This window comes from Tripterygium wilfordii, chromosome 12 (genome assembly GCF_013401445.1).
Source record: "Tripterygium wilfordii isolate XIE 37 chromosome 12, ASM1340144v1, whole genome shotgun sequence".
Taxonomy (NCBI): domain Eukaryota; kingdom Viridiplantae; phylum Streptophyta; class Magnoliopsida; order Celastrales; family Celastraceae; genus Tripterygium; species Tripterygium wilfordii.
The window spans coordinates 6200131-6224845 of NC_052243.1; the positions used below are offsets into that span (position 1 = coordinate 6200131).

Sequence of the window (24715 nt, forward strand, 5' to 3'; positions counted from 1 at the left end):
AACAATTTTAACCCTATATATGCTAAAACTAACAAAAGTATAACCAAACATCCATCAGTATTTTAATCACCATATCTATTACCATTTATTATTTACAATATATGCTACAATATATGTTAATGTCAAAATTGTCAACCCATAATTAGGAAAACGCCAAATATCAAAACAACCTCACTTGCACATCTTTCTCCATGAATAAGCATTGATTATCCATCCATATTTGAGAAACAAACATCAAAAGCCTGAGAGCGAGAGAGATGGGAGAACAAAACAAGTATTTTTGGCCTAATTCTTCTGATGATGAGCACAACGGCCCTGTTTTGTTCTGATGGAGGAAAAAACCTATGATTAGCTTTTCCAAAAATTTCTAAACGGAAAATTTCGTGTGGAGTGATTGTTTGCTAGTGCTTAGCATCAAGGAAGGATACATATGTCAATGGATCTGAAAAACAGAGGGAAGAAAACCGAGGAACTAAATAAGCTTTCAAATAACAAACAAGTAAGAAACAACCTATTGGCCTGGTAAAGTCATTACTTACAATGTCTAACGAAAGTTTGAATCCTCCTAAACATTTAAAAAAACAACGACTAATAAAATTAATATTAATTTATCAAAAAAATAACAAGTATCTGCTGATCCATACAAATGAGGACCAACAAGCATCAATTACAATTTCGTCATTGAAGATCAGTAAACATCATTCATCTTCATCCACTTCCATCTTTTGCATGGGTTCATTCATGTCGAGATCGACCAATATGCACGCAACTAAGAGGCTCATGTTCTTAAAATTTTGTTTCAAGGAAACCCTGAAAACTGGTACCCCGCTTGTCGGCATTGCGCAGGGCCTAAGAATATACCTATGCAAGAGTTTTGTGAGTTGGAATGCCATTTGCGCCTCTTTACTGGTCAAATCACAGCATTTGGTAGCTTCCCAGCAAGCGTGAAATAGGAGGAACACTTCTACACAAATTATGCCACCTAATCATGCTAGCAAATGCACAAGAACACCAAACATGAAAATCCACCAATGCAACATAGTGATACCAATGCAAGTGTACTTACAAAGAACGTGAATCCTCTGAGGTATGATTTGAATTCAAGGAGTTAATTGAAGTGCTGGAAGCTCATTCGCAGGTACTGTCAACCCAATGTCATGTCCTCCAACTGGATGAAATTCATTGTGTAATCCAACGGCAAACTCCTCAGGACAAAGTCCACCACTTTGCAAATAGTCTGCAATCTGGATCATGTCTAATTTCAACAGAGTAGCTTTTATGTTGATAAAAAAAATAATATGTATTGCAAATATAATAATCCAGAAGACCCCATGTGGATTTCATATATTCAACATGAAGCCTTGATCACAAAATTAAAATTGTACATGAATACTCTTTTTGACACTCAGTCACAATTGAAACTAGACTTGGCAGTGATTCTTGTGTGTGAATGTGGGTATTCCTTATTACTTTTATTCAACCATCACTTGGACTTCCTCCAACAACCCCCTCCCCCTTCTTAAAATCTCATTCTTGGTGGGTTTACTGATCCCCTAGACATACTCTTTTTCACCATTTGCAAATTCGAATGAGTATAGCTGAAAGACGATGGCATTCTGGTACATATATACACACAAACTAACAGGTAAAAATTGAAATTATATAGGCACTTACATGATTACCAAGCGCCATTCCGCTTAAGGCTGCCGACTCTATGTTTGATCCTAACAGCCAATCACCACATATACCTGCCCTTCCATAAGGATCAAAAATGCATGGGATACCAGGGGTGTTTGTCGGAAGAGCGGCGCCCCTACATGTTCCACAGTAAAGGAAACATCAATCGGAATGCTTAAAAAGTTACAAGTAGTTCAAATGTGCACAAACATCTGAATTTTTTACACTTAACATTTTCTGTGGAGGACATGAAACCTCTATTGAAAGAGAGCCAGGGGTTTGCCTTCCCAAAGAGGGTAAATAATTCATGCTTTTGACTCACTTCAAGCACATCGATTAGAATTGCAAAGAAAGTCAAGAGAGAGGAGAGTACATCTAGTACTTCATACAACTAAAGGAAAACACTTGCCCAACCTTACGCATTTAGTTGAGTAACTCATATCGTTTAAAATTTTATTTCAAGGATGTCCACACCACGTCTGACAACGTAGATGTGGCTAAAATTCATGCTCGACCGAAACTACCGGCATAAAAATTGATTCTTTACAAATCAGCCTACATCATTGTGCTGAATTATATTAATGAAAAAGGATAAGCAGATGATAAAGAAAGCACCAAGCTACAGACAAATAAGGTATACAATGATATACCATGACAGTTCCATAATGATACAAAGAAAATTAAGCTCCTCATTAGTAGCATGATGCTAAGAACTATCAGCGATAATTCTAGTACCAACCATAACATTTGATTACTCATAAAACAATATAACGACCAGCACTTTTATTAAATTTTGATATAAGAAGCGGGACATTCAGCATCCTCCACCATTTCTTCACCTTCATGATTAAATGCTTAGAATGAGTGGACATTACCCCCCCACAACCTCCACCACCTCCACCAAACTCTTATCCTTTTCCTCTGCAGCCTCTGTCAACCTATCCATAGCATCCTTACTAATTACTACGGACATCAACTTCCCTACCCCACCTTCCAATATCCATCACTTTACCATCAACCACTACATGAACGTTGCATCTACCACCGTACCTTGGCTCATCCTCAACTACAAATACCACTGTCAACATCTCAACAGCCTTCACCACCACCTTCCCTACCACCACAACAACCACCAACACCACAACAACCACCAACACCACTGCCTTCACCCCAACAGCCCTCACCACCACCACCACCACCACCACCACTCCCACCACAGCAACAATCGCAACCTCCACAAATGCCGTCACCACTAACCCAGCCCTAATCCAACAAGGGGTGGTCGTCCCTCTTCCCCCATCATGTCAACGTGGATGAGGGGGGCTTCAAAAGTCCATAAATTGAAGATTGATAATCGGCCTGGACATATGCCAAGGAGCAATCGATGGCCAGCAAAGAGACTTGTTTTTGTGGACAGCAAATCCTTCAATTTGAGGATTCAGGTAAGATTGAGAGATTGGCTTCGGACAACCGAGAGATCTAAAGGTCGAAGCTCTTCTATAACCATGGATCAGACTACCACTCAGTGGCTCTGCAACTGCATGAGGAAGTTTCATCAGAAAAGGCCCAATTCTCCTTGGTTCCGGTGTCATATATCGCCGAAAATGATTTTTTTTTTTTTGTCTCAATCAAACCAAAGGGCTAAGTTGTGGTCCATTGAGGAAATTGTTGGTAAAAGGACCTGGAAGATCCTCATCCCTGAAGTCCTAAAGGAATGAGGATGGAAGAAAATGGAAGATTAAATTTTTATTTGGCTTCCTCTATTTTGATGGTGGTCCAAAGAACTGATAAAACTTTGACAGATGAGCCTCAGAACGTGTGTTGTCCAAGTTGTGGACACTGTTGACAAAACGAAGACCTCAGGCCAGCGTTGAAAAGCACAAACACCATGCCGGAAAAAGAGCCTTCTATAATTGGAAAAGAGGGCGGTGGGTCGGTGGCTCTGATCCCACAGGAAAAGTCGCTGACAAGGGTAAAAGTAAAGCTGTCATGGTGTACGATGGGATTCAAATTCAAAATTCAAATCTAACCTCAGAATGGGCCAATAAAGTTGGACAGTCCAAAGAGTCTTTGAAAAATACCTCCAAGCCTATTAAAACATTATGGAGGGCCAAATTTGATAATAGTGGTGAAAAGAATTGAGGATATTCAATGCACATTCATTTGGGGAGATACCATAGATCATAGAAGATTTCACCTGATCAAGTGGGACTCTATTAAACTTCCTAAAGACAATGGAGGCCTGGGAATTCTCTCTATAACTGCTCTAAATAAAACATTGCTGGGAAAGTAGGTATGGAAGTTATGTAAGCCAATTATGGAGGCAAGTCAACGGCTTCAGATATGGCCTCTTTAGTAGTAGGGGATGGGATGGATCACTAATATGCCAAGCGGCTCTCATGATACTGGGCTTTGGAAGAACATTGTTAGAATAGTAGTTAGAATGTATATTTATGAGGTATGGCATGTATAGAGGACTCATAGTCTGCTGTGTATTAAGATGTCGGCTATGTTTCAATGTATGGTATTGTGTATCAGTGTATGGCAAGTGGTATGTTAGTCTACATCATAATTATGATGTTAGTTGTCACAGTATGTAGTTCATGCTGTATAAAGGAGACTTGTTCCACTTCACAAAGTATAACAATAAATAATAAAAAGACTTTTGTACCACTATTTCTCAAACTCCCCTCTGCCATTTCTCACCTTGCTCTCTATTCACTCTAACTTGGTATCGGAGCAACCTGTTCAGCCACCTCCACCAACAGAACTTGCTGGTCGCTGACGAACAAAACCCATGTGGCAGAGTTGAGTGACTCCACCACACCCGCCGCCACTCGCTACTCGACCTCTTGCGCGTGAGGTCCTCGAGCCACCAACTGCACGTTCCGACACTATTTTTATTTTTTTGTTGCGACAGAATGATTGTCTGCATTTTCTAGTTCATCTTAGCATGGCACTACTCTGAAATTGGTATGATTCATCTATCTTTGGGGCATCTTCAACCACGGCAACTTCCAATCTCTTCCTAATGCTATCACCCTTTGGGTATTCTAAGTATTTGCTCAGACCTTGCTCCTAGCTATGCTCTATAGCAAGTTATGGTTCTGTTGTAGCACAATGGAAAATTCTTCAACATGAATTTCTGGTTCCACTTTGTTTGGTACACCTTCTACTGTGCAACTCTTGCTAATGAAAAAAAATCTGCATTGTGAGAGCTGGTTGTTATACTTTATGTCTTGTCTCCTCCAATTGATTATCTGTATCGAAACTTGAGAAACATTGTCATTTGAAGTTGTTGTTTTGATGTGCTCACACTGTCAGTGAGTTTCTACATGGAAATTAGTATGAAAACTTCACATTCATCTCATGCTTCCATGATGATCTTAGTTCCCATATTAGTAATTTGCTTTCCATATATTACTACTACTGCTACATTCGTCAACCCAGGTAATGTTACGTGTGTTGCAACACCATCTTTCCCTTGGGTTCTTGATTCAGGAGCCAACTTACACATGTCTGGTAATTTGTCCTCATTTACTAATTTGAAATCTGTTCAACATCAATGTTACTTTAGTCGATGGTTCTACTTGCTCCGTAGGTAGTAAAGGCAATCTTCATCCTCTACCATCTCTTTCATTACCCCATTCTCTTTATATACCCAAGTTTCCATTTAGCTTATTATCCATCAACCAACTGTTGCTCTGTAACATTTTTCCCTTCGGGTTGTGTTTTTCAAGATCTCAAGACCAAGGAGACGAATGGTTAGGGACATGAGAGAAATGGTTTATACTACCTGGATCATAATAGCTTCTCTACTTCTTCTTTAGCATTGAATGCTATCATTTCTCCTCTTCATTGGCATCTCCGTCTAAGTCATCCACTTTCGCTAGGCTCAAATTAGCCATTGTTTGAGTCATGTGTCTAATCTAGAATGTGAGTCGTGTCAACTTGGCAAACATCATCGTAGTTCTTTTCCAAGTCGAAGTTTTAGTCATCAAACGGAACCTTTCAATCTTGTTCACACTGATATATAGGGACATGCTCAAACTCCTACTATTAATGGCCATCAGTATTTTGTGATTTTTGTTGATGACTATTTTCATATGACATGGTTATTTTTGTAAAAACACCGATCAGAGGTACCAGGTGTGTTGCCTTGTTTTTATAACGAAATGGTCACTTAGTTTGATAAAAGGCTTAAAATTCTTCATTCTGATAATACTCTAGAGTATACACAATCTGTTGTGCAAACCTTTTGTCAAACTCGTGGCATTATTCATCAAACTAGTTGTGCTTATACTTCTCAACAAAATGGTGTTGTTGAGCGTAAGCATCATCATTTATTGGATATAGATTGTACTTTACTATTTAATATGCATGTCCCTCATCATTTATGGGGAAATGCGGTCTTCACTGCGTGTCATATGATGAATCGAATACCTTCTATAGTCTTGAATAAACAATCATCTTTCTCCTTGTTATATCCGGGACGTAACCCCTTTCCTCTGACTCCACGAGTTTTTGGTTGTGTTGCATTTATTCATATCCTTGATCATGGTCTCGATAAGTTATCTCCCCGTGCTCGAAAGTGTGTTTTTCTTGGTTACTCCCTTACACAGAAAGGATATTGTTGTTATTATCCTTCTTCTCGTTGATATTTTGTAAGTGCTGATGTTACCTTCTTTGAGTCCACTCCTTATTTCTCTGATACAGGAAAAACATTATCTTCGGATATCCTTGCTCGAAGTGAGGGGGAGTCCATACCAGTTCCTCACATCTCTGCTTCTGATAAAAGTCTTGTCCTTCCATCTCTAATATCATTATCTATATCTAGATCTAGTGGAACTAGTTCTCCTCCATTGCGAGTATATCAGTGATCATAGGATCACGCGTTGTTTCTTATGGCCCGAACCTTTCCTCTTCCCCGTCTAAAGATCCTGCACTTACTGATAATCTCAATCCAACTTCTCCTGGTGATTCTCCAAATACATCTGCAGACTCTCCAACAACTGGTGAGATTCTTATTAATCCAAACTCTATTCCTTCTGATGATTTGCCCATTGCTTTACGTCGTGGTAAGCGTACTTGTACACAACATCCTATTGCTAAATTTGTCTCATATCATCGTATATCTCCATGTTTGCATTCCTTTGTTTCCACTTTGTCTTCTGTGTCTATTCCAAAATCTCATGTAAAGGCTCTTACTTCTCCTGGTTGGAAGCATGCTATGGATGAAGAGATGCGAGCACTTCATGAAAATCAGACTTGGAAGCTTACTTCTCTTCCGCCAGGAAAACAAACAATGGGATGTCATTGGGTCTATACTGTTAAATATCACCCTAATGGTTCTATTGAGCATTTGAAGGCGGGACTTGTAGCAAAAGGATATACCCAAACTTATGGTGTTGATTACTTGTAAACCTTCTCTCCAGTGGCTCGTTTGAATTCTGTTCGTATTCTTCTTGTTGTTGCTGTTAGTAAGAATTGGCCTTTATATTAGCTTGACATCAAGAATGTGTTTCTTCATGGAACTCTTCACGAAGAAGTTTATATGGATCAACCACCCGGATATATAATATCTAGAAGAGAGCAACTTGTATGTTGTCTACATCGAGCCATTTATGGTCTTAAACAATCTCCACGAGCATGGTTTGATCGCTTCAGCATTGTGGTGCTTGATTATGGTTTTAAACGGTCGACATCCGATCACTTTGTGTTTGTTCGGAAATCATCTAGTGGTACCATTGTTCTGATTGTTTATATTGATGATATTATTATCTCCGGGGGACGATGCTGATGGAATTGTATCCTTAAAAGACCATTGCGTAAACATTTTCACACCAAGGATTTAGGCAATCTCCGTTATTTTCTTGGAATTGAAATTGCTCGATCTAAACAAAAACTTACTCTTTCCTGGAGGAAATATGTTCTTGATTTGTTGTCTGAAATTGGACTTTTAGGTACTCGCTCTGTTGATACTCCCATGGATACTTCTGTCAAACTTGATAGAAAATCTGGTGCTCCCTTTCCCAACATAGGCCGCTATCGGAGATTAGTTAGGAACTTAATCTATCGTACAGTAACCCGACCTAACATTACCTATGCAGTTAGAGTAGCTAGCAAATTTATGCATGCTCCTCGCTTTCCTCATTTTGAAGCTATTTGTCGAATTCTACGTTATCTCAAAAAGGCTCCTGGTCGTGGACTTCTTTATCGACCTTCCTCTTCTCTTATTGTGAATGGATCTCTTGCTTTGATTGGATACAGTGATGCTGATTGGGCAGGTAGTAGTGATGATAGACAATCAACATCGGGATGTTGCACTTTCATTGGTCCTAATCTTGTGACTTGGCGAAGTAAAAGACAATATGTTGTGCCTGGTCCAACGCTAAGGTTGAATATCAAGCTATGGCTCATATTGCATCTGAAATGCTCTGGGTTTCTTCCCTTCTACGTGACTTTGGGATTTCTGTTCCTCACCCTATGGCTATACATTGTGACAATCAAGCCGCTACCTTCATTGCTAATAATCCAGTGTTTCATGAGCATACTAAGCATATTGAGGTGGATTGTCACTTTATTCGTGATCTGTTGGTTCCTAAAATAATTTGCATTCCTTATATCCGCTCAGACTCACAATTAGTTGATATTTTGACAAAACCGTTGTTTCGCCCTTCTTTCAATCGTATGTTGGTCAAGCTGGGCATGTTTAATTTGTATGCTCCAGCTTGACGGGAGTGTTAGAGTAGTAGTTAGAATATATATTTATAAGGTATGGCATGTATAGAGGGCTCCTACTCTGCTGTGTACTGAGATGTGGGTTGTGTATCAGTGTATGGCACTCTATATCAGTGTATGGCAAGTGGTATGGTAGTATGCACCATAATTATGATGTTAGATGTAACAGTATGTAGTTCATGCAATATAAAGGAGACTTGCTCTCCTTTACAAAGCAGAACAATAAATAATAAAAAGACCTCTACAACACTATTTCTCGAACTCCCCTCTGCTATTTCTCACCTTACTCTCTATTCACTCTTTAACTAACATTATGAAGGGTCGGTCTGAATGGTTTGCTCACACTTTTTCAAAGTCGGATATGGGGATTCTATTAACTTTTGGGAGGATCCACGGATAGCGAACTTTTTCTTAAAATGGCTCTTCCCTGATATTCACAACTTGGCAACCAACAAGGAAGCAACCATCAGGGATTCGATCATCTTATCCAACTTCAATTATAGTTAAAATATCAATTTTATCAGGAATATTCAAGATTGGGAAGTGTATGGGATGCTAAACTTCTAGGGGACTTGATTTACAACTTTAGAGTTAATACCAGGGTGGTCGACAAAATGTGTTAGCAGCTTACTAAAGACAATTGCTTCACTGTTAGTTATTATTACAAGCATATTTTCTCATCAAATCTTCACTTTGGGGACTAGTTTTTCTTGGCCTTGTGTTTGCACATTAACTGGTCTCGAAAAATATGGAATTTTTTTTGTAATTTTGTTGGGCTGGCTGGTTTAGGCTCCTCAGGGCAGTGTTACAGCTGAGCTTAGGCATGGAATAATCTGTCCACCCTTAACACAAAAAAAGAACAATTTGCAGCTGGTTCCTATGGCTATTGTTTGGTGCTTATGGAATGAAAGAAACAGGAGGACCTTTGACAATACGGAACCTTCTGTTTATGTTCTTACTGAGGGTATTTGTTCTAATTTAAAGCTTTGGTGCTCTTGTAACAATCTTCTTGAGGGTATATGTATTGCGTCCTTGTAACTTTGGTGCACCTGCTTGGTGACTTATGAATAAATTTATTTTCCAATAAAAAAAAAAAAAAAAACACCTGCACTTGTTCACTATGGTTTCCAAGTTCAATTATAGGTCCAATTCAATACAATAACAAAAGAATACCAAAGTTACGATGTCACTGTGATACAATTAGAACAAGCAGCTAATGAAGTTTCCAGTAGTATCTAAAAGAAAGGCTAACTTACCATAACTGCACCCGAGTATAGAAGGGGCTCGGAATTGACCCTTTTGGTAGTCCAAGTGCAGCTTCTACTCCCTCAAGCATGCCTGTTTTTACTTTCTCTGCTGTGGCAGTTGGGATATTTTCCTGATTTCAAAATTTAACAAATCAAGAAACCAATCATATTGCCACAGCATTATTGGACAAAATATGCAAGCAATATTTTAGGGATTTACCAGTAGATTGAGACTTCAAGCTAAATTACCAACTAAATGTACAGAACTACGCACATAAAAGTTTACACTTCCAATAAATTAGAGTGAGATGAATAAATCCTCTTTATGAAGTCTTCCAAACTTCTGGCGTATCCCAACACCTAAGCAAAAGTCCAAGAATTCATGATTTGTGCTAGTCAAGTTCAACTCGAGTTAGCTGAAAATGAGTATTTATACAGAACATTATTTGTGAATGAACCCAAATCTAAGGCATTAAAAAAGGGGGAAAATGTTTAAATAACATTATAACTTCACTAAGAAGAATGATTGGGTTAGCAACATCCCTTGTGTGGCAGGGTAAGGAAATATAGTACAATTTTTTGAGAAATATTGCAATGAGTTTTTTTTTTTCTTTTGATAAATAATATTGTTTTTATAACATGAGGGAACGATTCTAACATTCAACCTGCTCGAAATTCTAAGAAGTGGCTATCACTAGGCAAAGAGCTCCTTGATCTTATTGCAATGAGTCTTGAAAGACCAATTTCCAGTTTTTCATATTTTGATGAAGAGAGAAATAAGCCATGGTGGTGACACTTTTATAACTAAAATGGGGATGGAGGTTTGATGCTGTGTTCATGGGAGATTTCATGGACATGTTTCGTGAGAACAATTTTTTTTTATAGAAAAAATTTACTAAGGCACCAGGCAGGTGCAGACCAGAGATTACGCAGTAGCTAGACTTATAGCCCCAAGAACATTGTTAAAAAGAGAAGTACACCAAAGTTTAAGGCAACTAAACCAGCTGTCTATGAAACTTTTAAAATTACACTCTACCGAGTTGAAAATCCTAAAATTCCTCTCCCCTCCAGATCATCTAAACAATAGACATAGGAAGCAGCAGAAAGATTTGTCTCTTCTTACTCGTTATGTGGGCATTGCTCCAAGCTAAAAGTTCCTTCTCCATGATGGGGCATGACACCCGGTTGATACCTATCAGATTCAAAGCAACTGACCAAACTTTTCTGGACCAGAGGCAGTGCAGTAGTAGGTGGTTAATAGATTCCTTTCTAGAATTACAAAGACAACATGTGTGCCCCAAATGATAGCCTCGCTTAAGTTATCTGCCATCAAAATTCTACCCCAAAACCACCTCCCAACAAAAGAATGCGACCTTTGCGGGAGTTTTAGATTCCCAGATGCAGCGCCATGGGAATTGAGGTGCAGTGTGGTTGGCGATTATTCTTGAGGATTTGCTTGTAGTAAGAGCTCACTATGAACACCATCCTTAGTTGGGCCCCAACAAATTTATCTTCCTGGTTTGAATTGATAATTGAGTTGTATGAGATATTCCAGAAACTTGTGAAAGAGCTCATTTCTCAATTCTGAGAAGCTCTACAGAAATTTATATTCCATGAAATACCAGCGCAAGAGAAATTTACCAGGTCATTGATCATGCTTCCCTTTTGAGAAGCCAAGATGTAGAGGTTAGGAAATGCCACCTTTAGAGAAGTTTGGCCAGTAAGTGGTCCTCCCAGAAACAAATTGATGTACCTGCACCAGCCTTGAAGCAAGTCAGAAAAGACCACTCTTCCCATCTTTTTCTGATATGAATCCAAAGGCTGGTGTCATAAGCTTCTCTATTTTGATTTGAGATCCAACCACTTATGTGTACTCGATATTTAGCAACGATCACCCTTCTCCATAGCTGATCCTTATAAGTGTTAAACTTCCAGAGCCATTTTCCCAATAAAGCTTTATTGAAGCACACTGCATACCATAGACATGATTCCTAAGCGTCCATCTTCCTTGGGAAATTAGATTTAGTAACAATTTAATGGTTATGCCAAAAGTAAATACTAGAGAAAACAGGAGATTGGGCAAACAAACTTTCCAAGTGAAAACAACCCGCTCTTTCCTACTACAGGAAAACCTTTCTATGGAAGCAAATTTGGAACACAAGACTCACTAATCCATATGGGAAAGAATTTTAACCCCTCAAAAATCCCAAAAAAAGGGAGCAGTCAATACAATTTCTTCTATTCTGCTATTTCTCTCTCGGAGTCTTTTTTTTATTCTCTTTTGAATGATGAAAAAAATTTCCGTGAAGGAAAAAAAAAAACACCGAGACTGTTCTTCCTTCAAAAACTTACAAACTCAATCTTCTAATATGTCAAAAATCAAGTATTTATCAGCTCTTCATTCTTTATAAAAGTACAAAGCATTAATAACCATGTTTTCTGCACGAGATTAAATTTGGTTTCTAGTCCTTTGGAAGCTTCTTATTGCTCTATTTCCATCACCAAAGCAATGAGTAGGGTACAGCTTGAACCTTTACCTTTGGTGAGGGAGGCATGCTTAAACCACTGTCCCTAATTTTGGCTTACTCTTCCACAGTCCAACACCTCCAGAAGCTTCTAGTGGTGAGTGGTGACACTTGAATTGTAAAGGTGTAATTGTATTTCATATATTCTTGGTTACAAGGTGTTATATTTATACTCTCTACAACAGAATTTGAATCTAATCTAAATAAGGCTAATCCCCTAATGTAGCTTTCTAGGAATCAATCAATATTTGATCATCTATAATTAAGGAGATCAGAATTCCTTAATTATAGATGACAAATTACATCCCTTAACTCTAGCAATCTCATCCCATATTCTAGATGATTCTCAATCACCTTAATTATAGCTAACATATTAACTCCAGCAATCTCATCCCATATTCTAGATGATTCTCAATTCTCCCCCTCAAGTTGGTGAATAGATATTTATCATTCCCAACTTGTCAAGAATTATCCCATAGGAGTTGCTGTCAATTCCCTTTGTCAATATATCCGCAAGCTGTTTCTTTGTAGGGTGCAAATCTCCCTGGATTCTATCTTCTCCTTGATAAAGTGCCTGTCGATCTCTATGTGTTTAGTCCTATCATGTTGCACTGGATTATGGGCTATGGATATAGCCGCTTTGTTGTCACAGTATAACTTCATAGGCCTTTCAACTGGAATCTTCAAATCTTTCAATATAATTTTGATCCACAATAATTCACAAACCCCTACTGCCATTGCTCTAAATCCCGCTTCCGCACTAGAGCGAGACACAACCTTTTGTTTTTTACTTCTCCACGAGATTAGGTTTCCCCAGAGGAATGCACAATAACCTGTGGTGGACCTCCTATCAATGACAGATCCAGCCCAATCCGAGTCTGTGTAGGCTTCAACTTCTCTATTTTCTTGCTTAGAATATAGTACTCCTTTGCCAGGACAAGATTTCAGATACTTCAATATTCTGTACACAGCTTCCATGTGTTCCTTTCTTGGATCTTGCATAAATTGACTCACCAAGCCCACTGCAAAGGCAATATCTGGTCTTGTATGGGCTAGATAGATGAGCTTTCCCACCAGCCTTTGATATCGGTCCTTGTCCACTACTTCTCCATCTTGATTTAAATCAAGCTTCTTGTTGACCTCAACTGGTGTATTCACAGGTTTCCCTCCTGAAAATCCTGTTTCTTTCAATAAATCAAGTACATACTTTCGTTGTGAGATAAAAATACCTTGCTTGGATTGGGCCACCTCAATTCCCAAGAAGTATTTGAGAGTTCCCAAATCTTTAATCTGGAACTCGCGTGCCATTTTCTCCTTAAGATATGCCATACCATCTTTGTCATCACCTGTAACTACAATATCATCCACATACACAATTAGGATAACCAGCTTACCATTATTGTTATGCTTGATAAACAATGTGTGGTCTCCCTGACTTTGATGGTAGCCAATATGAAGCATAAATCTAGCAAATCTACCAAACCAAGCTCTTGGTGATTGCTTTAATCCATAGAGAGCTTTCTTCAGTCTACACACCTTATTCTCATTCTCCTTGTTTTTCAAACCATGCGGCACCTCCATGTAAACTTCTTCTTCTAGTCTCCCATGCAGAAAAGCATTCTTCACATCGTATTGGTAGAGCTTCCAATCCTTGTTTACAGCAAGAGACAACAAAATTCTGATGGTATTGAGCTTGGCCACGGGTGCAAATGTTTCAAAATAATCTATTCCTTGTGTTTGAGTAAATCCCTTTGCAACAAGTCTAGCCTTGTACCTCTCCAAGGTTCCATCAGCTTTGTATTTGAGTGAGAATACCCATTTGCAACCTACAGCCCGCTTTCCTTTAGGTAAACTTGTGAGAATCCATGTCTGATTTTTATTCAAAGCATCCAATTCTTCTTGAACAGCTTGCTGCCATTTTCTGTCCTTGAGTGCTTCATGTATATCTCTCGGTAGCGTGGCCTCTGTTAAGTGTGCAGTAAATGCCTTAAGTGATGGAGACAACTTGTGGTATGACACATATCGAGCCATGGGATGCTTTGTGCAACTCCTTACTCCCTTTCTGACAGCTATAGGAAGGTCCAAGTCAGTATGTAGCTTAGATTGTGTACCTGTCGGATCCAAATCAGTGTTTGAATTGGAGTGATCTTGCGCGGAATTGGTGCCTTCTACTGGTTCTGCAACATTCTGTTCTGTGGGTCCTTTTTTTCTTTGGTACACATATTGTATGGGTGGCTGATTTGGTTGAGAAATTGGTATAAAAGACTGTTCATCAGTATGTTCTCCCCCTAAAGATGAAGGTTCTGTCTCTAGGAAATTTTCTGCATGTGTTTGGTGCTGGTTTTCTGCATGTGTTTGGTACTGGTTTTCTTGGCTGGACAAGGGTGGTGAGATAGTAGGACTTATTGAAGGTGCTGATAGGATGTCCTCTGGTTGCAGTAAAGAGAACAGATAGTCGGAATCTGCTAGGTACTCCCCCTTACGACTAGATGTGATGTAGAATGGTGAAAACTCATGAAATGTGACGTCTCGTGTAAGAAATAATTTTCTGAGAGTGGGAGAGTAACATTTATAGCCCTTATGCACTAGAGAATAACCCAAGAAGACACATTTGAAGGCTCGGGGAGCTAGTTTACTTCTGTCTATTGCGGGGTTGTGTACAAAACAGACACATCCAAAAGTTTTAAGGGGTAGATTGACTGAAAACTTGACTGAAGGAAAGTGATGACTTAACTTATCATGAGGAGACTCAAAATTCAGCATCCGACTTGGAAGTAAATTGATTATATGAGCAGCTGTTAGGACTGCATCCCCCCAAAGATAAGCTGGAACATTTTGAGTAAATAGAAGGCTCCGGGTAACCTCTAGTAAATGCCTATTCTTTCTTTCAGCCAAGCCATTTTGAGAGGGTGTATAGGCACAAGACATACGATGGACTATTCCCTTGGAGGTGAAGAATTTTTTCAACTCATATCCAGTATACTCCCCCCCTTGATCGCTTTGTAAAATTCTGATTTTTGAATTGAAGAGTGTTTCAACATGTTAACAAAGCTATAGAGAGTTTTAGAGACTTCAGATTTATCTCTTAAAAGGTAGAGCCAAGTATGTCTTGTGGATTCATCTATGAAGGTGACAAAATATTTATGGCCCGATCTACTAGACACACGACATGGTCCCCAAACATCAGAGTGTACCACAGAAAAAGGAATTGAAGTTTTATTATCACTAGAATGATAGGTTACACGCTGGTGTTTAGCCATTTCACAAGATTCACAGCTAAGATCACTAGCCCTAACTCTTCTAGTTAGATCAGGAAACATACGACATAGAATTGGAAAAGAGGGATGACCTAATCTCCTATGCCACAACCAGAGTTCTTCCTGTGACTTATTCAAGTTACTGTGTAGTCCAACAATTTCTTGGGCATTTTGGATGTCAGGTTCTAGGAGATAGAGACCACCAGATTCTTTAGCAAGACCATTCCTCTTCATTGTGACTGGGTCCTGTAGGAAACAATCATCAGCAGAAAAACATACCAACTTGTTAGTATCCTTAGCTAATTTATGAACTGAGAGTAAATTAACTGCTAGTTTAGGAACATGACGTGCAGAATCAACTCTTAGACTTGGCTTAACCAATATAGACCCTTTGCCAGCTACTGCTGAACAACTACCATCAGCCACCTCTACTTTATGAAGTCCAGAACAAGGTTTATATGTATAGAAAAATTTAGAATTTCCTGTCATGTGTTCTGATGCACCGGAATCTAAAATCCATGTTCTAGGATTACTAATAGAGGTTAAGGCTGAGAGAGTTATACCAGAATGAGTTGTACCAGCATCTGAACCTTCTTCCTTCATGATTTTCCTGATTTCAGAGAGCTGCCTAGCAGTGAAGCCGAGATCATCTCTATCTGAAACCTTAATTCCAGCAACATTTGCTGAAGCTTTTGCTACCTTTTCTTGTGCCTGCATCTTAGCAAACACCCAACAATTGTTTATGTCATGGCGGGACTTCCTACAATGGGTACACCAAAGATCCGCTTTGGGATCCTTTCCTCTTCCCTTCACACGTCTTCTTCCATCAACCTTGGCAGCCATGGCTGTCTCTGCAGATTCCTCTCCAGCCATGACCTTCCTCCTACTTTCTTCACTTCTTACCATAGAGAAAGCCTCGCTAAGAGTAGGAAAAGGTGTTTTCCCAATAGCCAAAGAACACACGGCATCAAATTCAGGCTTAAGTCCCGCAAGGAACTTAAAAGTTCTTCCCTTCTCTAGCATTTTAGTCACCGCTGGTGGGATTTTTGTTGCTCCAAGCTCCATGCTTTGGTAGTAGTCCAACTCCAACCATAGGCCTCTAAGAGTGCTATAGTAGGAGTTCACATCGTCTGAGGCACCTTGCTTGGTGTCCCTTATACGATTCTCGATCTCATACATCTGTCCATCATTGCCTATTTTGGAATAGGCTTCCTTCACCGCCTCCCAAACCTCTTGTGCATTCTCCATGAAGAGATAATTCTTCCCAATGCTAGGATGCATTGTCTGGATCAACCAAGCTGTCACTAGTGCGTTTTCTTCCTCCCATTTGGTGGCAGCAGCACTTTCCTCTGGTTGCTTCTTTGAACCATCTAAATGCCCAAATTTTCCTCTGCCTCTGAGTGTGAGTTTCACAGATTGAGACCAACTTACATAGTTGTGAGAGCTAAGTTTCTCGAAGACCATGGGCAGATTGTGGAAATCACCATTGTTGGTTGTGGATTGAGTGGCATTTTCAGATGTGTTCTTGGTGTCAGCCATTGAGGGCTTGTGAATGATCAGTTTGGGAATGTAAGGCTTGTTTTGGACGGTTGAGATGTGACAGAATAGAGGCTTCAATACCAACTTGAATTGTAAAGGTGTAATTGTATTTCATATATTCTTGGTTACAAGGTGTTATATTTATACTCTCTACAACAGAATTTGAATCTAATCTAAATAAGGCTAATCCCCTAATGTAGCTTTCTAGGAATCAATCAATATTTGATCATCTATAATTAAGGAGATTAGAATTCCTTAATTATAGATGACAAATTACATCCCTTAACTCTAGCAATCTCATCCCATATTCTAGATGATTCTCAATCACCTTAATTATAGCTAACATATTAACTCCAGCAATCTCATCCCATATTCTAGATGATTCTCAATTGTGACAACCATTACTTCTAAGACCGAAGTGGAGGTTGTTCAGAAGGTTCATTCTTGTCTTACAGATCTATCCATTACGATAGAAACCACATTTGGCAGCAACGATTTTCCCTCCACAAGCTTGCCTCCACACTTCAATCTCCAAAGCCTCTTTCCAATAGAGAATTCATTATGATACAAAATACATTTAATGCTAACCTCCCTTTTGCTCAGGGTCTTTCACAAGCTCCCATTGGAGCAACTGGGATCCTTATGACTTCAATTAAGCTTCATAATAAATCTCTTTGTAAGACTAGAAGTGTTTGCTTATGGAAGCCATTATGACAAACATACACATGTAATAAAACAGTAATCTCGTCAAAGTGGTTTTTGTGAAGGTCAATCTGCCTCCCTTTGTATGGCAATTGTTTCTTCCTAACTGCCAATATCTTCTTTTGGACTAAACAAAAGATGTTGATAAAGTTTCTGTATTAGTGTAATGGGTGCTGTATGTTGGATAAATATGTTCTGTGAAGCAATAGAATTTAAGTGCCTATGGATAACAAACCATGTTAATTGAGTCAGACCCCCTTAGGTGCCCTAATAAAATGTAATCACCATCTTTTGCTGCTTAGAAAAGAAAAGAAAAGGAAAAGCAGTTAGAAAACTGACCTGTGGAACCTTGTTTCGTTTTCCATATGCTGCAGTACTAAAGAAGGTCCAGCAATGAGGATTATTTTTCTGGGAACCAAAAAGCTTCACAGAATTGTTTCCCATCCATGAGAGAGAATCAACTCCCTTAACAAAGGCTCCTTCAAAAGGAAAACTTGCCGCGCCACTAGGGCTAGGAAGGGGATTCTCAAATGCTGCAAGAAGGGCCCATATGGAACTCAATTCCAGCCTCTACAATCATTGAAAGAGAGTATAAGCAGTCCAAAATAAATATACGTGACTAGTATTTGGAAAGAAGCCAAATCTGGCAGATTACATCATGCAAAGTAACTCATCAAACTCTACCTTCATTTGTCTCGCAATTAGAGGCAAGCCTGAAGAAGCTAGCAACCGATTTGCACATTTTCCTGTCAATCCAAAAGAGAATCATCGATACAATCAAAAGATTCAAAACAAAGTTATAGAAGTAACAACTAATGTTGTCTTTTAAGATTCTGAAGCTTAAGATGAAAAGCATTGACGATCAAGTCATAAACAATGGTGACTGATGAACTACAAGAACATAAAAGTTTTTAAATAATTGAAGTGCATGCCTGACAACACTGAGAAAGATAGAATAAAAGGGAAGAAACTACTATTGAAGAAAAACAAGCAAAATCATCTTAAAAGATTTATCGCCATAAAAAATAGTTATGTAAGTGCACCAATGTGGAAATGTTGAGAAAATTCAAGTATGATATTATAAGAGGAAAAGAGAGGAGAGAGTAATAATGATATGATGGTAAAAGATTACTAGATTGAACCCCCAAGGTAGATTCAAAGTAGTATTTTGTTGAGAATTTACACAAATGGATCTATATGTTAAGAATAAGTTTGTGGGTATGATACTTGTTTAACAGCTAAAGAAAACTTGAAAATGAATCCCAAAACAAGGACAAAATATAACATTACACAACATAGAAATTTTGTAATGTAATTATCGTAGTATATTCAAGCCAGTCAATCCGGGATAGTTTAGGTAGACAAGGATGAATCCTTAGCCTATTGGTGAAATCTCCTCACCACGACTTAGATTAGAGGTCAAAGGCATTTGTGCTACATGCGGATAAAGATGCGTACATATTGCCCTTCCCCAACCCTGCCTGAATTGCCTCAACTGCAGAAGTACACAGGAGTGTTTATCTTTTTTACCATAGTTTTGTTAGACAAACCATAATATTCAAATCTCAGTGAATCCAACAATTTACTAACAAAAAAACCTTAAAAACATGATGACAAGAAAGTATGATTTATTTCACTTTTTACAAGTTCATTCACCCCTCCTAAAACAAGAAAACACCATTTTCCAGCCCTGAAATGCAGAATAATACACAACACCAGCACAATATAATGACTAAATATTAATGGAATAAGTGAATTGATGAGTAGAAATAAATGGTCACCATTATGGGCTATTACAACCACATCATACTGCCCACGGGGATTTCCATTCTCGCTCAAGTGCCACATGCCGTTGAATGGTTCTAGTGTACTTATCCAACAAGGTCTCACCACATTGACCATACAATTCTGCACCAAATGTTGACAATTAGTTTACTACTTTACTCCTAGGAAAAGAAATGATAGATAGAAAAAAAAAATTTACATGGGAGGGGGGGGGGGGTTTCTCTTTAGTAGTTTATCCTATGTTTGGTCATGCTTTGACCGGCATTTAACTAGGCCCACCATCAAAGTTCTGACACTGCCTTATTTAAGTTTTCTAACAATAAACTGCACCTATGATATGCCGGGAAAAAATGGTAGCATATATGCTGTTTAATATGCTATGGCAAATTACGTGCAATGGTATTATGCATTTTAGTTGTAAAAAAGCAACAAAAAATTAATAAATAAATAACAACAATTTAGAAAATAAAGATAACTAATTAACATTGACTTTTTTTACATATAAAAAGTTAACAGTTTGATATTTCATTTTTTGACATATAAAAAATAGTGAATGAATTGGGTGTAGATGTGGGCGGCAACATCAGACCAGTGGTTGAAGAAGAAGCTTGATCAAGATGAAGTGGGGGTAATTTGGGCAACTCAAAAGAAAGGGAGGATAGTTTGGTTAAAAAAAGTAGAATTGTGGTGAAATGGTCCATTGAAGAAAAATTTTGGAATGACAATAAAATGCTACATTTATTCCCTTTATTGTATCAAAATACGTGCCACAAAATGGCAATTTGTTTGGGCAGTAGCATACATGCTACTGAAAATGGTGCAACAAACAAAGCCCGAATCTTTATCACACATCGAGTTAACTAGTCTATTATGTGTGTTTTTTCGTAAGGTTCCTCTTGGAGAGATCAGAAGCGGGAAGAAAATTACATTAGGTTGGGTGAGACTTCATAGAGAAACAAAAAGGATGTGGACTGTCTCCGAGTCAAGTCATTTCTCACTGTTAGTAAGGCTTTTTTAAGGAAGTGACCTTGGAGATGCACAATGTAGGACGATAATATGTGGAGAAAAATCTTTGATGCAATTCAGAATCTTAAAGAATGGGTGGGTTTGCAAAGAGAGTAGACAATCCTATGGGCTATGGATGAAAAAAACTGGCATCCCACCTCTATTTTTGTGATGGATAATGGAGAGAGAGTGTTCTTTGGGCATGGAAATTTTCAGAGATCTAAGGGTTGGCTACAAACATATATACTTTGAAGACCATTCTAGGCTCAAATAAATTATTAGTTTTACTCAAGCTCAGCCTAAGCATGCCAAAGCAAAGCTTAGCTCTGCTCAATTACACCTCCAGACAACAAGGACCTTACCTCAGAAGCAGATTTTGGAAACCAAAGGTGTCCAGCTAGCTTTTATATGTGAAGCTACTAGGGAGAAAATATTAATGTTGACAACTTTCAAAGGCAAGGGCATACATTAACCATCAGATTCTTTTTTTGCAAGAGAGAAGCTGCTAAGAGATAGAGAAACGGTCAATCACAATTCACAACCTTCCCCACATTACTCGCGTTCACGAAGCATTCCGGAAATGGTTCGAACAATCATGAATAGGGAATTGGTGGTAGACGGAACTACTAAGTAGGAGCTCAAGGCATGAAGTTCAATGGCAAATCAAACGGTAAAAGAAAAAAAACAAAGGAAAGACAAGAAAGAAAACATAGTTGACTCAGTATCTTAGATAGGTTGTTGGATCATTTAGAGAAAGGAACAAGAGAATCTCAAGGAGAATAATACACTTTAGGTCTTGTTAAGGATAGGTGGTTAAGCACCCTTTTCAGGGTTCAATGGGGTCTTTATCTTTAATGATGCCATTTTGCTAGATGTTTTAGACAATTTGTGGTTCCTTCTCTTGTAATTTCTTGATAGCCCTTTGGTGCCCTTTCCTAATTTTATTTTTTTAAAGAAAACAAAAGGTTATATTTATTCGAAAATGCTTCCTATCCATTTTTTACACGATGCACAACATCCAATCGAAAAAGGGAATATAAAGAGAAGGTAAGATCAAGCTATCACCTGTGACAGTAAAGAGTCACCAAGGGGGCGCATTCCATTGACACCAACATACCTTGAAGGTGACGAAGGGAATGGAACAAATCGACCACCCACCTCAAGCTCTCCAATTGTACCTTGCCATTCTTGAATTAGACCTTTTGCCAACCAGCTACTGACCAGCTCAGCAAATTGAGGATCACTCACAGTAAAAAACTGAGCAGCATGATCAAACACCAATGGCTGTTGATTAATTACTCTAGTTCCCATTCTTCCTCCCAAACCATGAACTCCCTACATTAAAATGACATCACAATAAATTCCACGAATAATAATAAGTTCTGAGCACAACACCTGAACCAAATCCTCCTAAATAATATTTCAACTAAAGTTCAATTGTTTCTCAGTGCTTCAATTGTTGATCTACAAAACATAGAATTTTAAAAAACGAAAAGAAAAGAGAAGAAAAGAAAGCAAATATTGAGATTTTCTTAATCCGTCTTATTATTCAAGTCCATATCATTCCTTCAATCCCATTTGGGTTGCAAAGACAAAGTTAGGAAAAGAAAATAAAAGACAAGCTTCCTGCAAGCATTTGACCTCTTTCTAAATGCACTTCAGAATGTTCCTTCATATTTTTGTATCCTCTGCTACATAAACAGAAGAGCAGCGGACAACCTAGGCACAGGAACCATATGACATTAAAGTAAGATTGACTCTGGTTCTTACATTCTTCCAAGTTTCAATCAATTTGTCAATTGAAGTATAAAGTTGACTGAGAAGTCAAAATGAAAGGCAAACAGAAAACCAACAAAAGAGCACAAATACACTCAAGTTAGATGCCGAATGAAATTTGTTCAAATTTATAAAGGATTTAATGCACATCACCAATCATAATAAGAACATATTCTTCGAAATCTTAACAAATGAACATGTAACCACATCAAAATTTCCAAACAGAATGTCCTTTAAGTTTTTGAAAGTTGTACCAGCTTTGCAAATTGATCAATCACAGTTGCAACAATCCAAAACTAGAAACATATTGACACACTGTCGACAAGGGTTCAGAGATATCTCTTTATTTCTAGACCAAAAAACAAATTTCAAAATTCTCCAGATTTATTATAAGATTAACCCATATAATCAACAATATCAACATAAGATTTAAAACTGTACCAACGCTTTTGGCTCATTTCAATTTTATTCCATCTACAATGAATGCAAATTTAAAGATTGAACATCTTAATTACTTCTCTGGTCTCGAATTCTCTCAACCTCTCTCTCTTTAATCAAATATTCAATAGAAACATAAAAAGAACAATCACACAAAATAAGAATAAAAGAAATAGAGCGAATACAAAGCAAACCATATAAAGAATAACCAACCGTGTCGAACACTGTGGACCGGACCCCTCTTTTCTCCAACTCTAAAGCGCAAACGAGACCGGACATGCCGCCACCTATCACCGCAACGTGTGGTTCGTGGGAGACCGGTACAGTGAAAGTGACCTGCTCCTGATTGAACGATTTCTTGAGAATTGACCTCCTGGAGGAGCCATACGATGATCTCTTTCGGTGTCTTGAAGCGGCTCTGGGACCATTCATGGAGGTTCTGCTGTTTGGTGTAGGCTTGGAAGTGCAAGTTAAGTGAATGATAGAAGTTCTGCGCAAAATGCAGAGCTGTTTTGGGACTTTGAGGGGCTGGAGAACGAAAGCAGAGGTAGAGGAGATGGAGGGAATTGAGTTGGTCATGTTTTGATAGAGAGAATATTGGCTCCTATCCAGGTTCTCCTCCTGCGCACTACGAGAGATTAATACACATGTTCTACAGCAACGGAAAAGACTAACAGCCACTTAGACATGTCCATCCCAAGTTTCCCAATTTTAAGTTAAAAACATATTTTAGGTCCAATTAGGCAGTTGCGGCGGGCTGGTTTTGGTGGGTGTGAAACTGTTTGGGGTTGGATTTGAATTGTGTTTGGGGTTGGATTATTGTTTGCTAACGATGCTGAGATGTGGTGGAATCTGCCCTTTAGGACAGATAATTGGCATTCACCATATTATTACTTTCTTACATCAGAGCTACTAAATGGCCCAAGAATTTTTAACCCAAGTCGACGTGGCGTGCATAGTCAACATGCCAACATGGCTAATTTGAAAAAATCTCTTCTTGCAAAAGCTTTCTCGGTAATCCAAGAGTAATTAAAGCCCATACTCTCTTCTTGCATTGAAAATAGAACCCCAAAACCCATTTCCTCTTCTCTTTTTTCTTTCGTTGCATTGTGCGAACATTATGCTCGCATCGTTGCAGATCTTCAGCATCGATACGTCCATATAGTTGCTATTTGAGATGGAAATCGGTGTAACGAAGAAAGAAATTTGAATGTAACGTGTTCTCGTCTAATAATAAGTCGGTATATTTGCAGTCCTTTAATGGTGATGGGGATTATCGACCTGGTTTTATTTGGTTGTAGCTACAGTCTAAGTTGAAAATCAGTGTAACTCCAAGAAAATTTCAAGGTTATGTCTTCCTATTAGTGTTGTCGTTGTTTTTTTGTGTTATTTTGGACATTGTGTTGTTTTCTTCTAAGCATGGTTGGTTTTCTTCAGACGGTTTGATTTATGATTTTTTTTTATTTGCATTGTTTATTTTGGTTCGACTTAATGAGCTTGGTATTACATTTGATGAGCTATCTTCGCTGAGCCTAGTATCATATTTCGTGTCTTGCATTGAGATTACAAATTGACCTAAGTTTTGGCAGGATATATATGGAATTTGTATTGTAATTTTTGTAGCTTTTTTTGAGTTTAGTTAGATATCCAAGGTTGGTCCCCCTAATTTAATAGCTTTGCATTGTTTAGATGTGAAGAATTTTTTTGGGATTTTGACACATCTGATCTTGACAGTAATGATTTGCATTGCATACCCATTTGTATTGCATTGATTCTTTGGGTTGGACTTTATGAGCTTGGCATTACATTTTGGTGTCTTGCAATGTTCCTTTGGAGAGGTATTTGTGAGATTGCACACTGACTTCAAGATTGGCATGATATATGTATGGGATTTGCATTGTACTTTGTGTACAATTTTTCGAATCTATATACCTATCTGATAGTGGCCCCCCAATTGCATTCTTTTATGCAAGTGTTTTTTAAGATATTTCACTGTACTATGAGTTTCGTCCACTATTTATTG

General features: G+C 38.3%; 1 protein-coding gene across 1 annotated transcript; it reads right to left on the reverse strand.

Annotated features, from left to right (window-relative positions):
• Nucleotides 1–469: 469 nt before the first annotated feature.
• LOC120011493 (renalase) lies at nt 470–23350 on the reverse strand. Its single transcript, XM_038862617.1, has 9 exons — nt 22906–23350; nt 21544–21813; nt 19470–19596; nt 18373–18434; nt 18028–18258; nt 9675–9796; nt 1675–1813; nt 1067–1244; nt 470–991 (listed from the first exon to the last, which is right to left on the reverse strand). Exons 1-8 carry the CDS (start codon nt 23269–23271, stop codon nt 1101–1103), a joined length of 1461 nt encoding a protein of 486 aa, XP_038718545.1. The 5' UTR covers nt 23272–23350; the 3' UTR covers nt 470–991; nt 1067–1100.
• Between the last annotated feature and the right edge of the window lie 1365 nt (nt 23351–24715).